The 18,451-nt window shown below is 41.3% G+C and overlaps 1 protein-coding gene across 4 annotated transcripts in view; it reads left to right on the forward strand.

Moving 5' to 3' along the window:
- GRIN2A (glutamate ionotropic receptor NMDA type subunit 2A) overlaps positions 1-18,451 on the forward strand; it is a 175,693-nt gene that overhangs the window by 137,647 nt on the left and 19,595 nt on the right. For all 4 annotated transcript variants that reach the window (XM_071814972.1, XM_065850551.2, XM_071814973.1 and 1 more), the window contains exon 12: positions 10,686-10,873. In XM_071814972.1, coding sequence (XP_071671073.1) covers positions 10,686-10,873 — 188 coding nt within the window. The remainder of the gene's footprint in view (positions 1-10,685; positions 10,874-18,451) is intronic.

An 18,451-nucleotide genomic window follows, 5' to 3' on the forward strand; every position in this document is an offset into this window, starting at 1 on the left:
ACCTTATTCCCCAGTCGACTTTGGCAAACTGGTGGCAATACAAAACCTGGAAAGGCTGCCATGATGACAATGGCATTTCTGCGCTGCTGGAGCCTCAGCGGGTTCGGCTGGGATGCTGTGGGTTATCACACCAAAGCCGTCCCTGAGAAGATGCTCTGGGCCCGCTGCGTGTCCCCAGCTGCTGGTGGCTTTGGTACAATGTGGGATGATTCTACTCCTCAGCATTTTTAGTGGCAAATGATAATGCAAGAAGAAACACCTGAAAGTATCTGGCTGAACAGTGTGGGTGGCAGAAGTTATTTCCTCCCTGCCAGCACACTCTCCCGTGGGAAAACAACAATATGATTCTGAATATTTTTTAGAATCTAATGTTACTAAGCTGAGAAAGTGCAAGAAAAGACCCTAGAAGGCTCTGATGCCCTTTTAACCCTCAGTCTCTAAAGTTTATTGGCCTGAATTGGATTTTTGTTGTGCTTCTAGTGCTTGTAAATTGTGCCCAGCTCACAGCTTCGCACAGGCTGGTGTTTGCTGAGCAGATCCGAACCGGTCAGAGGCTGCGCTGGCAGCTCCGCTCGGGCTGCTGGAACATAACGCAGATTGTGCCCAGCAGGTCCTGCTGTTAATTAGGTCTGCCAGTTAAAGTGGTGGTGCGCCTGAAGTGAAAAACAAACCGAACTTGTCTTTTAGGCAGCCAGCTGACATCTCCATTTGGATGCACAAACCATTTCGGTATTTTTTGCAGTATTCTCAGTTTATTTTTTACAGAAAAATTGTCATCAAAATTGTCATCAAAGGAAAAGCTTTCTAGTTTGTGGTGGTGGTGGTTGTTCTTTTTTTGTGATTCATATATTTTCACCTAAAAAGAGGAGGGAAAGCTATGAGAGAAATTACCTGTTTGAGAGAAAAATTTTATATTTTAATTTTTCATAAAAAGCGCGAGTTCTTCGTCATTCTTGTGGGCAGATAATAACAGCTTTGCAACTGGAACGCAAATGTTCAGCAGACAGACGTTTTTAAACTTTTAATCTACTGGCTCTGGCTCAATATTTTTTGACTGTTTCTGACTGACAGCACCTTGCAATATTTGTAATTGAGAATATTCTCTTTTTTCTTAGGCTTCTGGTGTTCCAGTACATATAGCAATTATTTTACCAAATTTTTAAGAAATTACCGAAGACGGTTGACTGAAGTTTGTTTGGGTGAGAACGGGGAAGGTCAGTGGGGCAGCGTGAGGTAGCCACAGTCTATAATAATTTCTTGCTTCCAACGCTCCTGGATGCCCATCATGATACACAACGAGAGAAACTGCACTGCAGACAGCTCTAGTTCTCCAGCTGTCATTCTAAGAACATAGCATTCTCCTTTCTCATGGCCTGCTCATCAAAGATCCCTATTCTGAGCCTGATGGGTGTCGTGTTTTTCACAAAACAGGATTAAAACATCAAATACAGCAACTGAAATAACGAGTTTTTAGATGGGTGATCCTTGCCCCAGTCACGCTTTTGAGATATCACTGGAATAGCAGCCTGGAGGTGAAGTATGTACTGATCTTAATGAAGAGGGAATGATGTTGTCCTCTTTCAAAGTGTGAAAGCCTTAGAGATCTTTTGGGATACTCAAAATTCACCAGTTTAAACTACTCAATCTGAAACTTGTTTATTCACCTGTGATTGGAGTCTGCATCTGCTGTCATTAGAACAAAACTTATTATCCAAGATAGGAATTAACCTTTTTCTTTAAAAGAAAGGACTGAGTGGTGAATCCAATTTATATCTCTAAATGTCCTTTTATTAAGGAGAAAAGTTTAAGAGAATTACTGTCCAAATATTTATCAGATATATAGTATATTAATTGAAAAGATTTTTGTCAGTCCCTGAAAGGGCAAATTATTGTACCAGGGATCATTCCTTTAAGTAGGTGATAAATCCAAAATGTGACTGTGTGACATAATATGAGAAATTAATATTTCAGATAATTCACTGTCAATGGGCAGGAATATAAAACACCTTAGAAGTCTGATGTAACTAGCTCCTGGATTGCTCCACATCCATACAAAGGCACATGTAGACCATTTTTCTGGATGTAACTCTTGGACATTTTTGGAGACTGGGGCTTAGAAGCAGTTCTGCAGCTGCTCTGAAAGACAAAATAGACAATTCCATGGAGCTGTGAGACAGGACCATGGGAACTCCTTAGAAAAAAGCTGAACTGAACTTTAATTTGCTCGGTCAAATGAAATCTGAAACCGAGCTGGGTCACTACTGAGACATTGATGGGTTCAGGCAACTTTTACTGTAAATCCTACATGGAGTATCATATTTTATGCCTGTGTGCGTTCTGTCTCCTATCTGGAGTGGAAATAGAGATGTAAAATATTTTCAGAATTTTTCCGTGGTACTCCTACAAGTTGAAAAAATCACAACTGCAGACCACGGAAGATTTTATTTTGCTTGTTTAAGTCTTTGCTCTCTTAGTGTCTCTTTCTCTCTCTTTCCCCTGTTTGGCGCTGGACCTTTATAAATTTCAATAGTGATTGATAGAATATTGCATCGGTGGAGCTAAATTGGCATAGTTACCTTCTGGAGATCAGGTGTTGTGAATACCAGAATTAAAATAGAAAGAAACAGAAGAAACTGGTGGAAGGTGAATAATTTGGCAGCACTGAACAAAGATCCAAAGCTACCTGGGTGAGCAAGACATTTGCCATGCTCCAGACTGTCTATTTATCCCTATCGATTTTGGCAGCAAGTACTGAATTATGGTGCAAATATTGTGCAAATACTTATACACTTTCCTTAAAACCATCTGACGTGAATAATGATTTTCTTACTGACATTCTGTAAAAAAAAAAAAAATCTCTGCTAAACAGTTGAGCCCATTCAGTATTTTCTTTCCTTAAAGGCCGGGTTCAGGCAATCTCCACAATCAACAGCTTCATTCTGTTTGGCATCAGATGGCTGCGGTAGCTTTATTTCAGCTTACTTTTTGATGTTTTCTTTTGGACTTCAATCCATTATTTGTTTCAGTGTTCATTTTAATACTCATTTTGGTGCTACACTCTGAGGGGAATGATTTTCAGTTGGTGTTACAGCTGCAGCACCCAAGCTGGGAACTGGAAAGCTGGTTTGCAACTGGACAGCTGCTATTTGTGCCGAAAGACTGCAGAGATACAGAAACATATACATTTACTGTTTGGTCCAGGCCCGTTCTTCAGAAGATATGGTCACTGAAGTATCAATTCTGAAATCTAATAGTTTAAAAGAAAGTGCAGGGTGTGGAGGCCAAAGTGCCACCAAGCACAGGGACAGAGACGTCCCATGGCATTGCCTTTGTTGGCACCAGTTGTTCTGATGGCTGATCCCCATTCCTGGGGGAGGTTGGTTCTCTACAGGCTTTGAAGAACAGGCAAATACCAATATAGGCATTCAGAGGGTTATTGGGAGCTGAGGAGGCGCTCATGAACTGTCTGGGGAAGCTCATACTGCTGTAACTTCAAACTATGTATGAACAGAAGCAGACATCATCATGTCCTTTTAAGCTGTGTCACATTTTCAATAATTTCTTCATGGCCATAAATGTGCTGCCTTTTTAAAAACAAACCAACAACAAAAACCAAAGCAAAGCAAACCAAAAAAACCCCAAACCAAACAAAGATAACACCTGTCTTTCCTGTTCAGTTGATCCGTAGCAAGTTGCCTCTAGAAAGCAAAACAAAACATTAATTTATTTCTAATTCCTTAATACATGAATGCTCTTCTGATTTTTTTGAAGAAAGGTTACCTCCTGTGTCTATATTACCATTTTTTAGCTAATGCAGTTATCTATCTAATGTCTTTAAATATTGTAAACTACCTGGAAATGAAGTGAAGAGGTGAAAGTAGCTGTATCCCATCTAAACCCTCTTCTTCTGAGAAGAAGCTATTCTAAGTTTTAGTATTCATTTGATTTGGGGATGAGATCAGGTGCTTGGTGAAATGTGCTGAATTTATCCTTCATTATGCTATTGTAACTGGGACAAAACCTTTAATCTAAAAATACATTCCCCCTACTCAACTTTTCCAATTTTGTGTTTTGATAAACTGACGCTTTGCAAGTACTTCATTGCTTGGCTTCTGAGACTTGAAGTGGGACAGTATTCCGTTGCATAAATTAATCATACAGGCACACTAAATTTTGCATTATTCTGGTTGCTAAGGGAAGTGTTGCAGGGACGGGAAGGTGGGTGGTGAGCGGGGGCTCCTGTGTGTGGATGTGCCGGTCCAGGTAGTGCAGCCCCGGGATGCAGGAGGGTTCACATCGGCTTTTTGGGCAGGCCTGACAGGGGAGGTGAAGCCTCCATCATGTCCCATGAGGGTGTTAATGTCTGTCAGAGCCTCCTCTTTCCAATTCTGTGTCTGTGTTTTCTGCACAAAGGTTGAAGTGAGGACGGTTTGAGCTGGGAGAAAAGTTGAAAGCTTATTCTCTGCTAATGAGTTCGTCATTTAACTGGGTTAAACTCTGCTAACCCGCAGCGTTGCAGTGGGGTGGTTGTTAAATTTCCTCCTAATGAATTGGCAATGTCAAGATGTCAAGAATCCATCCAGTGTATGCGAACTTCAGATCTGCGAGGAGCTATTTGAATATGTTCTGTAAGATAAAGTCCCTGCTGGCCGTGAAGTGCCATCAGATAACCTGAAACATGTTTTAGTCAAAACTGGGTAGAAGGAATCATCAGTCCCTCATGCTAAAGGTTAAATATCAACTTCTCTTGCTCCAGCAATATCACAGTGTCACTTTAGAGAACTTTCCTTGAAGCTTCATCTTTAGAGCAGCTGTCCTGCCCTTGGTTGCTGTGTCATTCCTCAGTGACCTTGTGGCTTCACGTCCTTTGGATGTAGCTTTAGAGATGCACGTATGGCGTTGTCTCACTGTGCGCTCCTGACATACATTCTTTTAGCCCTTCTGTGCGTAAAGAAGGGATAAAATATAAATTATCACATTTGTAATACATCTATAAATCCATCATATTTTAAAGCCAGTATTTTTGCACTTACTGCCTTCCCAATAATGGTATTGATGATCTCTAAAATATATGCTTATGTTTAATCCACTCTTAAATGGATGCCAGTTTTTTGCCTAATATCGAATTATAAGTGCTACTTTACAGATCATCTATTCTGCAGACTATACAATTTCTTTCTAAAAGCAAAAAAAGCTGAAAAGTAGTGATTTTTGCAGGATGTTTTGAAAATGGAGAGACAAAGCTTTAATAGGTTTGTTCCTGATGATGGGCTGGGGGTAAAGAGAGAAGGGTAAAGGTACTGTTAGAAGCATTGTTTGAGGATTTACTGACTTGCAGTCTGGTATTGGTAATAAGGCAGTAATTTCAAATATTGTGCTTTCAAAAGACACGACTGGAGCCTCAGTAAACAGGTATGACACTTGCTACGTGATAATCTTTGTAGTTGATTTTGCATTTATTTACAACCAAATTTGAGGAATAACATCTCTTAGTTTTTTAAGCCAAATTCAAGGCAAATTTCAAAAATAGATCTGGTTTAATTAACTATCTTTTCTCAGAATTAAATTTCTATCACTTACGATAATTAAATACATAATTGACCTGTATTTTTTCAGAACAAGCCTAGAAGGTGCGTATTTGGGTTCAAAGGTACACTTAGTCAAAAATAATGTAGAAAAGTCATTATGATGCAGGTGTTTACAGCAAAATGCAGTGCAAGCAAATTACTGTGATGGTGTATACATCATATGTTACACGCATTCTGGTTTTGTGTAAGTCAAATCTGTGTCAGTAATAATAAACTGCTTTTGCTGGCTGTGAAAAGAATGTATTTGGCGTGTTAGGAAACATAAAGAAATGAGCATGAGAAAAATGGATTCTGAAGTTAATGTACTGGATCTGACAGATGAACATTGCCCTGAATGGTACCCACTTTGGCAAGAAATTAATTCTGCTATAGATATTGTATGTTTGAAATTACTGCAGTAGTTGAAAACTGGGAAGTGACTTGAGTCATGCTCCAGTTTCTCTGATCCGCAATGGAAACACAATATTACTTGTTCCACAGACTCCAGTGCTTGACAGGGAAATGGAAAAATGTGAATAAACAGAACTGCATTAAAGCATCTCTCTCATTTTTTGAATATTACAACACAAGTCATAGCAGGACATAAAGTAATTGAAAGACATCGATTTCCAGTCTGCTACATTCCTGTTGGTGTCTCCAGAGCTACTGAGCAGATGCTCTTTTAGACTTTTTTTCCCTTTTCTTCTTTCTATCAAGAAAATAAAGTTGCTGAAGGATCACGTAGTTGGTTAAGGATGCAAAGTAACACTTTCCAAAGGAGCTATAATTAATTTGTTGAGGAAGAAGCTGTGAGTAATAAAAGGAGCTTTTTCCTAATCCTGCTTTTCAGTTTTCATCATAGGAGTTTGGTGAGAAGTATGTGCCAATAATAAAGATGGGGAAAATTATAGGGAAGTATTTGCAGCTTTTCTGAAATTACTTTTCTGTACCTTTTCCTTTAATTTTCTTTACACGGTCGTTTTTGAATATGCAATATGGCAACAGATTTGAAGAATGGGTTTCTGCAATAGCTATTCTGTTTTTTCAACTCTTATACCGCTTGGTTACTCACAAAGATCTAGGTACAAGGCTGTCCACATCTGTTTTCCACAGATCTCCCACTTCACATTATTGCATTCAGTAATGCGTGGTTTTTTTTTTTTTATTCCAGTTAATAATTTTATAACACCTGACATTCTCCTCTGCTGTGTGCACTAGAATTCTCCCTGCCCCCTCACTACATCATGAAGGACATTTGCCTTTGCGGTATCTATGATACAAATACTCCAAAATGTTTATTTTCTCTCCTACCCAGGACTATTGCAGTAGTTCTGAGGAAGTTTACAGACCTGCCGGTTGCTCAGATGAGTCACAGCACTGTGGTCTCTTCTGCCATCACTGGAGATGCCTGGTGTGTTTGGGTGGTTCGCGGCTGTTATAAATCTGGCTTCTTTCTGCATTCCAGTTTCTGTAGTCCTCTTTCACCTTTCTAATAATTCTTAGCAGTTTGTTTAAACCTACGCAATGTGACACAAAGCTTTTCGCCCCCGAAGTGGCTGCAGCACTGAAACGCTAAGTTACTTGGTTCTTTTTTACGCGATTAAGGTTTGCAGGAGGTTGAGCCTCTGTTGGTGTGTGTGAAGTGTGAATATGGTGAACATACAAGTTAAACAGCAGAGTGCTTGGCACTCAAACCAATCCAAAGCTTCTCAGCTCTGTAGCCCAGCTGAATTTTGCTGCCATGAGAACAAAGATCCCAGCGCTCACCAGTCCATCTGGAGAAAAAGAGAAAGAGGCACAGGGTGAGCCGAGCCCAGGGCCGGGTTTGCCAATCCTGTCACCAGAAGGGGAGCCAAGGCCAGGCTCTGCGTCCAGCCCGTCCCAGCAAAGCTGTGGCTTTCCCCAGCCAGATGGGGCAGGAAGGAAAGTCCTCGCTGTTCCCTGCAGATTTCTGCTTCGTCTTCTTCCGCAGCGGATGCCGTCTTTGCAAACTGGGAAACGGCCTGATTTTCAGACTTGCCCAGGTTTTACTTTCTGTTTTCTGGAAACTGTTATTGAGGAATGTTTAAAGTTGTCTGAAAGTTCTTAAAAAGTCATGGTGTCTGGAAATTCACCTCCTAGTGATGGAAGAGTTGGTTGTCCTCCCATCTGAGAGCTTCACTCGTGGCTTGTGACTCTCTGCCCACGCTGCCAGGGGTACAGCATGTTCTGAAGCTTTGCTTTGCTTTGCTTTGCAAGGAATTAGTACTTCTGTAATCAGCACATGGTGAAGAGATAATTAAGCCTTGAGAGGTTGTAAGACTTACATTGGAAACGGAGAAAATATATTCTGAATCTGAGTTTATATTTGTAGACAGCAGGACTTGTTCAGGGCAATCAACTTTTTGATTTACAACTCAGGCACATGGGCAGCAGCTGATGGCAGGACCTTTCAGCACTTAGCATCTCTTAGTAAAGTACCTCATGGTTTTAAATTGATTTGCATACTGAGATTTATTATGACCTTATAGAAATAATAGAGAGAAAACCCTCAAGTAAAGCCTTCTCCATCTTCAGAACCTGCTTTCCTTGTGTGTGTCCACTGGAGCTGGTGCCAAACTCGGCAGGGAAGCCAAGGGGGATCCACAGCGAGTGAGTAAGGCTGGGATTGTTCCTTCTCATTCTGTCCCAAGGTTTACCTAAACTGCTGAATAACTAAGGAGACAACCTGTCTGATTTCTGAAGCACCACAAGGCTTTTGACCTGGAGTCTTTAGCATAGATATTTCTTTCCTCTGTATTTCTGGCTGAGTCTGTTTTGACAGAAGAAGAGCTGACTCTGTGTTTACCAGCATGTGTTTTATGTGCTTACATTGCAAAACTATAAATCCCAGAACAAACAGATACCAAACTGAAGTGTGTGCTTTAACTTGGGTGGCTTTGTTGCAGCAGTATCTGTCCCACGAGTGGGGCGTTCCCTTCCAGCCCCTTGGGCCGCCAGAGGCATGGCTGAGAGGAGCAGTGTCCTTCCCACAGATAACTGCGGGCCATAAAACCATGAGGCTGGATTGCATCGGTTATGGTTGTCTGCTGTAGAACAGAATTGTCACAATACCTTGAGGGTATGGCAAACAGTTTTCTTCTTTTTTTTTTTTCCTTGTGTGCCTGCCCAAAGGATGTGGATTTTTGTCCTTTCTCTCTATACAAACCAAAGATTGTCTTCAAAGCACTGAACCAAAGCACATTGTTTAGAAGGCTGTCTGACCTTGTGTTGGAGCCTGTGGGCTTGGACAGTACCCCAGCATCTCCTCCCAGCACCTCTTGGCCATTTCCAGTTTAGTCACCCTCAGTGTCTGGTTTCCAGGTTGTATCTGTTACACATCACCTTGTAGTTTTCTCCATGTTCAGTTACCTATTGAAAGGCAGGAGAGAGACTTTTAGCATGGATAGAGCTAAACTGATTCTTAAGCTGAAGATTGCACTGACTGAGTTTTAGGGAACAGTGGAAAAACAAAGAAAATGATGACTGGGCTATTTCTTTTAATGGTTACATGAACCACCTGTACTTACTCTAAATTAACTACTTCGCTAAATTCCAGTTCGAGGACTTGAATGGTGACTATTGAGGTAAGTGTCCTGGAAGGGAAGTGATAAAGTACAGAAAGCAGTGACAGGAACTTCACTCTTCATTTTTTCATGACAGCAGACAAAATTCAACCACCTCTGTCCTGGGGTTTCTCTTGGTTTGACGTGAGATGGACAGGGGTATTTTGTAGTGCCACATTTTTGCTCTCTGATCTAGAGTTCCACAAAAATTGGGGTTGTACGTGAATCTGTTGATTGATTATTTAAGAACAAACATTGAATTATGCCATGCATTAAAGTTTGTGGGGTTTTTTGTTTGATTGTTTTGTTTTGGATTTCTGTTTGTTTTGCTGGTTTGGTTTGTTTTGTTTTTTCTGTTAGTAGCCAAAATCTGATATATGATATAAATGAAAAGCTTTATCAACATAAACCAATTTAAGCTAGTGGCAAGCATGATTCTAAAACTTCAACAGCAACAGAATTCACAACTGCTACATACTAATAGAATGTAATTGAAGCTGATGCTCTTGTTTGTCTCACAATTAGTTTATTTTTGTGTTTCCCTTTCCGTGAGGACAGGTCCCAGCTGTTTATGAACAGCATTTTGCCAGCCTCAGTCATTTGCATCCCTATAGAGAATGTTCACGGTGCTCTGTGCCATGCACTGGGGCTCCTCTATTGGCATATATTATATGCACTTTTATTTTGTGAAATAACTGCACACCTGTCTCTTCTAACTCTTGCTTTATAGTGCTTCATAAAAATTATCCATGAAGGACATTGCCTCTTTTCCTTTCCTTGCAGATTTTTTTTTCCTCTATTTTGTTGTGTTCCCTGTATACCTCAGAGCATGGGATTATCCCATTCTTACGTTTTTAGGTAGATGGGCTGATATGCTTGAAATTTTCCACAGTGCCTTTATACCTGCTATGCTCCAAGTACAGAAATAATATGTTTGGAACTGTGAATCATAAAGAAATATTTTCTCTAATTTTTAGGCAGGATTTAGGTAGCTGTATCAGATATGTTCCAATGCCTTCCTCTGTCTTTGCAAGGACTCAACCTCCACCTTCATTGTTTATATTTGGAAAGAGGCATAGAATAAGAGTGCGTGTGGAAAAGTGCTGAAGTCACGTTAGCAGTCTGTTTCAGTATTTAAAATAAGCTAATTGGTTATTGTTGTTTCAATTCCTAAATCCTCTATTATCATTTGTGTTGGTTTTGAAGATCGTTTTGTATCTCAAGATATTTATTATCCATTTTAAAAACACAGATACCAAGATAACAGGGCAAGACATTTTGTAGTTTGGTTTCTCCTGCTCAGTATTTTTTAACAGCATCCCTTAAAATAGAAATGCAAAACTATGTGTCCTACTTTCCCCTCACTAAAATAGATGCCTTTTGTTAATTTTAGATACAGCAGAGCAGGATATGTAATTAATGATATCAAAGAATCCATGTGATATTCAACAGGGTCCTAATATCAAGGACAAAAGAAGTCTGACAACAGCTGTCCCTCATGGTTTGTTTGTAAATCTGTTTTCTTTTATTTCAGGAAGTTGGATGCTTTCATCTATGACGCAGCGGTGCTGAATTACAAGGCTGGCAGAGACGAAGGCTGCAAACTGGTCACCATAGGGAGCGGGTACATCTTTGCCACCACGGGCTATGGAATAGCACTTCAGAAAGGGTCACCTTGGAAGAGACAGATCGATCTGGCCCTCCTTCAGTTTGTTGGAGATGGTAGGGATTGAGCCTTTTTCCTTTCTTTTCTTTCTTAGGTGTGCACAGTTAATTCAGCTTTGGTGGCTCTGAGCCCTTTATTACTGCTTTCTTACAGTCTTTAAACGAAGCAAACAAGTGCAAAAATAAAGTGGAAAACTATTTATTGATGCTGAGACAGGAATTCTCTTCCCCTCTGTTCTAACTCATCTCACCACCCAGGATGTTTACATCTATTTGCAGAGTGTTTTCACATACATCACAAAGTAACGGTGGCCTCAGTGTTAGAGAGCATTTCTAAATGTGTTTTTTTATGTTGCCATTGAGCAATGACAGAGGAGTTTTTACATGGTAGATGAGTTATCATTCAGCATAACTATTTAAAATTCTTTAGCTCAGGTCTGAACTGGTGCGAGCGATCCCTAATCTAGGGTGGATTCATTTAAACTTCTGGTAAAATAATGTTTATGGAATTGAAGTAAGGTGACTGTTTTTCATTCTAGCACAGAAGTAGAAGAATTCTAGGTCCTCTTGGTGCTTCTGCCCTGCAGAAAACTTACTGCACATCTTTGGTGTATTTGTAGACAGTATTAATGGCTTGTTCTCCACATAGGGCTTGAACTACATTTTAATTGTAGAAACCTTTCTTTGCCAAAGTGAAACTTCCAGCTTTTCACACGTGCATGCAAATAAAAATATGGTGGTTAAAGAAATTTGTAATGAATGGCTGAAATCCTGCAGCAGATTAGAACATGGTGTGTTACATAATCATTCTGGTAATTTTTCTCTTACATAGATACTTGTGTTAACTTTGCATTTCTCTCCCAGTGGAAAAGAGGGCTCAATTGAAAAATAAATATGCACTTAAAATCACTGATAGCATGTCATTGAGACTAAGAGTAGTAGGTTTCTCTATAACAGGACAATTTAAATGGCAAAGTGCAGGACCTTAGCATAATGGTCTCCTGTTCCATAAAAAAACCAAGACATTAATTTTCATACTGGAGACGGTGAGTGTGTCAGTCTTCCTGTACATGGATTTTATTCCTGTTATAAACCTAAATGACTGGAAGAGATGTAACCATCATGACTGATGCATTTTGTCTGGTGAACATAGAGACATACTGGTGTCATCATTCCTGATGTGTTGGGTTTAGAGAGGCTTGTGGAAGAAACGCTGCTCACCTTGCTGAGGAGTTAACTGGTGACCCATAAGCTGGTTTCATGCAGTGACATATTCTTGTTTTAAACAGTTGCAATTAATTGGTTAAAATCTTCACTTTATTTTTCTATTTGTGAATATATGATTAGAATATTTTTCTGTTTGTGCAATACTATTAAGTGTTAGGTGCTGTAATCCTGACCTGGTTTTAGATGAGGAAGTTGAATCAGGGAGGTTGAATTAGTTGTCCTGTACTAAAGAAGAAACTGCTTTTGTAGTCTGAAGGAGGATCCGAGGTGTCTTAGTTGTGGACTAACCCCTCTACATGTCAGAGCATCACCAAGGTTTTCATTCTCGTCACCTTGCATTTTCTTCATGCTTATTCTTTCATCTTTTCTGATATTTCTTATGCAACAAAAAGAAATGGAATCACAGAGAAAGAAAACTAATGAAATAGAATAGAAGGTATTTTAAGCTATTCATGAAAAAGTTTGTCGCCATACCAAAGATACTGCTTTTTGTGCATCACTTTGACTGTCAGGGAGAAAATAAAATGGATGGGAGAGAAGAAGGAAAAATCTTATCATGTATTTACACTTTGACCTGTGGATTTACATAGCATATGAATGCTTATAGCTCTAACTCATTTTTAGTAGCTGAAGATAATACAAATGAATTGTCTACAAAACTCAGTATTAAAACTTCCATATGAATAATTTATGGAATTGTAATAGATACAGCTGGCACCCAGTTGAATGAAAGCTTGTCATGAAATATCTGCTCCCACATTCATCTTGCTCAGATATTGCTTCAGAAGATAAACAAAAGTTTTGAATGCACAAACCATGGAGACTGCGGATGTGTTTATGACATTTTTTTCACTGCTATTTTTCAGCACCTTTAGAAAGTACTCTGAACAACCCATGAACGCTAAAATGTTCATTTTCCCTTGTAAAGGATCCCTAAATTTGCTCAGAAAATGGTGTGAGCACTATTAAAAAGAACAGCAGTTGGACATATATGATGTGTAGGAAGTTCCATCTTATGAGGATACTCCTGGGAAATCCTCAGTGGAGTCTGAATGAGGTTGTTTAAGTAAATAGACATTCACAAATGAAGGCAGAAATACTTCTTTCACTCGTGCAGCCTCTGCAGAATGTAGGATTCTATAAGACTAAGCCTATAAAACAGAAAAGCACTTGGAAGCAGCACTGCATTATTATTCAGTATATGTGATAGAGCATTCATCACAGTATGGAATAATTTCAATGGATGAATATAAATCTAACGAGTTTCATAACTGTAAGAAAAAATCCTAATGAGTTGAACAAACACAATTTATTGATATGAATGTTATGTTAATATAATGGGAGAACCTTTTAGATGATACTGTATATTTGAATAAGACTAAGTAATTTGTTTAAAAGTATATCTAATTGCACCTTCAAAAATCATGATCTTGTCTCTCTTTCACATTTGCACAGTACTGAGATAATCTTTTGAAAGGAGTTTTAGAGCTTTCCATTTCCTCTGCATGTCTCTTTCTCCTGTGATTTTTCTCATTTGATTTTCTCCTTGCTTCTTCTGTACCGTTCTTGTACCCAAGCCAGTTCACTTACACATTGCAGTGAAATTTTTGCACAATGGGCCGGAAGGTTTACCCTTTTCCTGGCTGGTGTAAAACACCCAACTGAAGTATTAATGACTTCTTCATGCAGGAGCGTCTTTTCATACTTGTCAGAGCACGATGGTTTTTCTTGTGTTAACATCAATGGCTTTTGGCCCTCTTTTTTATCTTGTAGGCACTGGAAAAAGTAAGGTAAATACAGAGGGATGTAGGTTTGGTTTACGGACAACTAAGCTTAGGCTGGGTGGTTTATATGTAGCTACCTGTGTAGTGCTCTGATCCTGAGGATAGTTCTACTGCGTGGACAAATTATACTGAAAATTAGCAATTATGCTGTGAAAGCGATGGCATCCTGGAGTGGATTAGAAGGGGGTGGTCAGTAGGCCAGAGAGGTTCTCCTGCCCCTCTGCTCTGCCCTGGGGAGACCACACCTGGAATATTGTGTCCAGTTGTGGCCCCTCAGCTCCAGAAGGACAGGGAACTGCTGGAGAGAGTCCAGTGCAGCCACCAAGATGCTGAAGGGAGTGGAGCATCTGCCGTGTGAGGAAAGGCTGAGGGAGCTGGGGCTCTGGAGCTGGAGAAGAGGAGACTGAGGGGGGACTCATTCATGGGGATCAGTATGGAAAGGGGGAGTGTTAGGAGGATGGAGCCATGCTCTTCTCAGTGACAACCAGTGACAGGACAAGGGGTAATGGGTACAAACTGGAACACAGGAAGTTCCACTTAAATGTGAGAAGAAACTTCTTCCCGGTGAGGGTGTCAGAGCCTGGCCCAGGCTGCCCAGGGAGGTTGTGGAGTCTCCTTCTCTGCAGACATTCAAACCCGCCTGGACACCTTCCTGTGGAACCTCAGCTGGGTGTTCCTGCTCCATGGGGGGATTGCACTGGATGAGCTTTCCAGGTCCCTCCCAATCCTTGACATCCTGGGATTCTGTCTTGCTGGAAGGAAACAGGCTACAAGGTGCCGCGTTTGCTGTTCTGACAAGGAGGAGAGGAGACAGAGGGCAGGAGGATGGGCAGGAGTTGCTGAGGAATGTAAAGAATAGCTCAATCTTCTGTTGAGAACTAGAAGCATCCAGGAGTCCAAAAGCAACTGGAGAGAAGCAGCAACATTGTCTTGTTTGGATCTTCCACCCACAGTTGCAGGGATGTGTGAGAACAGAAATGCATGGAAGAATCGTGTGATACATGCTTTGATTTCTTTCATAAAGCTCTGTAGGGAGCAGCCGGGCAGGCTGACGTACCCCAGTCCAGCACGTTACCCAAACAGCTGGCAACTGCTGTTTTGTGCCATCTTGCCCTGTGCTCAGTAAAGCTCAGGCACAAGGCCACATAATGTGTAATTTAGCAAGTCTGTAAGTGCTGGACTGCAAGGTCTGTGCAGGGACTGTGTTCCTCCAACCTGCAACTCAGGAACTTCTGCCCAGGTGTCTGAATGCCCAGGTGTTGCTGCTACTGCTCTGGCTGGGGCTGCACGGTGCCGTTTAGAGCAGAGTGGTACTTTTCTAGAAATATACTCCAAAGTAGTTTGAAAGACATTGCCTCTGAAACCTATAGCATCATGTCTGAGAGATTTGGAGCAGAATCACTGGTGCCTAGTAGGTAAGGAAAGTTTATTTTTCTTTCTCTATGGCTTTTTTTTTCATTTGCAAGCAAATGAGATTATTGAACCGCAAATGGCAAAGCTGCTTCGGGATTAAGAGAGTGTGCATGGGATGGAGAGAAAGACAGCAAGGAGTCTTGAGCTATGGGGGATGCAGCAGAAATAGGGGGATAAAAGGTGCGTGACAACAGAAAGGGATGGAAACAAGGAACAGATTAATGCTGGGTAAAGGGAGCAGGTTTGGAGAGGAGGGGAGGAGATGCTGACCAGACCAACCATCTGTAAGGTGTTTGTAACCCATTGCGCTGCTGCAGCTTATGGGCTCCGTTCAGGAAGATCTGGGGATGGATCTCCAGGGCTGGAGGGGCAGAGGGTGCAGCCACGTTCAGCCCTTAACCTGGAACACTGCAACTTTTAGAGCAATTAGAGACACAGAGACGTAAAGAAGAAAACTGGGTTTGGTTTGAGTTTCTACAGAGAGTCTGTTATCCCCTTCCTAATAACTTTCAGTTCTGCTTAATCTTTATGTGCTTTTAGAGTGACTTAATACACTCAAAATGATTTTCCTGGGTGGATAATTGCTTCCCACTCCTTAGGGGTAATAGGCAACTGTGGAAATGAGATTTGCCCCCTCACATCTGGAAGAGGAAAGCACTTTGCCATTTTTTTCGTATATTAGCATAAGCCTTCCAAATTGCTGTCTAGATTATACGGCAGTGTGACAGTGTGACTCACACTGGCTGTTAAGGACCAAGAAGGAAATACATATGCGATTATAAGGACATATTTTCTGTGCGTGCTGCTCAGGCAGAATACACCCACAATCCCAGTGATTTTCTGTTTATATATTTAGTGTCCTCCTTAAGCAGTGGGTGGAACAAATGCGACTGGAGCGTGTGAGTGTGTAAGTGGAGGGTGTTTGTGTAGCTAAACAAGAGTTAGAGGGATTGTAATATTGAAAGTCATGCTTAACGGTCCTGTTAATTCATCCATAATTAACGGGGACATGCAGAGTGTGGTCATTAGCTCACGAGAGGTTTATTGCTGTCAGTCATTTGTGTTCATCTTTCTATTTTTATGGGGAAAATAACTCAGAAAATAAGAGTAAAGTACATTGTTTTGGGGGATCCAGACTGAATTCAAAAGGTCGCTGTGCTCTTATATAATTTCATCCAGAAGCTGCTGTATGGATCATATAATCGGTCGAACTGGCATTGATGAGCTTATTGAACCAAACACACATTGACCCATTTGGCTCCTGACTCCTCTGTTGAGCGTAAAGACCCTCTCAGGTTGGAGTGTCCAGGTGATGGGTGCTGCCTCCTCCATCGCTCGGTGGGAGCTGCCACCAGAGCACGTGTGAAACAGCCTGTCCCTACATCTGAGAACTGCTATTTGTCCAGTTGGAACAAGCAGATGATTCTGCTAGTGCGGCCACAGTCATTTGAAGGTGATGCTCTACATCTGACTAATGTGAAAGCGTGTATTTACCCCTTTTATTCAAGATCTATAATTGGTCTAGGTCAGTTTTCTTTACTCGCATGCTGGCGCCTCAGGTTAGAGCTTTGCGCAGGAGGCACCGCCTCTTTTACCCTCAATACCTGTTTGCTTTTGCACCTTCTGCTCCATCCCGTGCACCATGATCTCCTGCCAGGGTGCCCTGCACCTCGGATGACTGGCCCAGGCTGCCCAGGGAGGTTGTGGAGTCTCCTTCTGTGCAGCCATTCAAACCCGCCTGGACACCTTCCTGTGGAACCTCAGCTGGGTGTTCCTGCTCCATGGGGGGATTGCACTGGATGAGCTTTCCAGGTCCCTTCCAACCCCTCACATTCTGTGATTCTGTGGCTCAACCAAAGAGCCGCAGAGCCATGGGGCTGCAGCCGGGCTGTCCCCTGGGCACAGCATCCTCTCCTTGAGGCCCTGCGCTCGTTCCTGCAGAATCCGCAGGCAACACTTCAATAGGGACAGTGTGTGAAACAATACAGTGCAGGGAAGAATGAATTGTTCCAGGCAGCTCTCCTTCATGCAAATCAATGTTTTTTGGAGTCGGAGGAGGGTGGATTTGGTTCAGGCACATTGGCACTGGGGTTTCAACAGCTTAGGTATTTCCAAGTGCCTTTGTGCAGTGGATCTCACTGTGTAAATCTGATCTCCCACCCACACTCACGAGAGCAGTAACCCATTTGAGAAATGTCGCTGCCAGAGAAACCTCCATTAGGTTGTTTTCTCCTCAGTGTGTTTTAGGTTTGCTGTTCCTCAGTGCCAGGGTTTGGGTTGCAGTAAGCTGAAGGTACATGCTGGCACTCTGAACCACCCTGCAGTTGTCATTTCCAAACAGCACCTGAAGTGTTAAAAATCTTTTTCTGGATCCAGAAGGGACATATAAAATAGATTTCTTCTCCATGTGTGAGAATAATTAAATAGGTTAAAATTAAAGGAAGAACTTGATGAAAATTACCCCTTCACAGTACCTAAGGAAGTAGTTGAGGCAGCCTGTGGACCGTCAGTGATTATCTCCAGGAACCTACAGCTTTAACCTACATGGTTAAAGTAGGGCAGAAAAACACCTGTCTTTTAAAGACAAAAAATAGGTACTCAGTGAATTATAGACATTACTGCTTATAGGAATATTAAAACAAATTCTTTAGCAGTTTACTTTGATCATTTGGAGGATAATAAGAGAATCAAATTTTAAAAGTCAATTTTCCAATTACAAATCTTATAAAATGAATGTAATTACTCATCTGATAGTATGACTGTTCTTGCAGAGAATGCAGGTAAGTGAGACAGAAGCAAACAGTAAATTCTTCACAAGGACATTTTCTGTTTCCTTTTCCATGTAGTCAATACTTTAACTCTAATCACTGTTTATATGTTGCTGCTTTTTCTTCCATCCTGTAATTTTTATTTAATGACTTCTTGACAAGCATTTCTCACGTGCAGAGCTAATTCCACAGTCGTATCTCTGTCCATTTTATTCCTTCGATTTCCCTGCATCAAACACTCTGACCAAACTCCTGCTGGTGTTTATTCACCGGGGGCTGGCAGGACGCAGCACCTTTAAAATCAAACACAGTCCCACGCTTGGGACGACTGGTTTGGACTGTTGTGGGTCTGTGCTTAATCTGGCTGTATTCCCAAGTCACACTGAAACCAGGCCCAGGCTTGGCTTACTTCCCAAGACTGAAGATCAAAGGAGGTAAATAAT

Source organism: Patagioenas fasciata, chromosome 15 (genome assembly GCF_037038585.1).
Source record: "Patagioenas fasciata isolate bPatFas1 chromosome 15, bPatFas1.hap1, whole genome shotgun sequence".
In the NCBI taxonomy this organism is placed as follows: Eukaryota; Metazoa; Chordata; class Aves; order Columbiformes; family Columbidae; genus Patagioenas; species Patagioenas fasciata.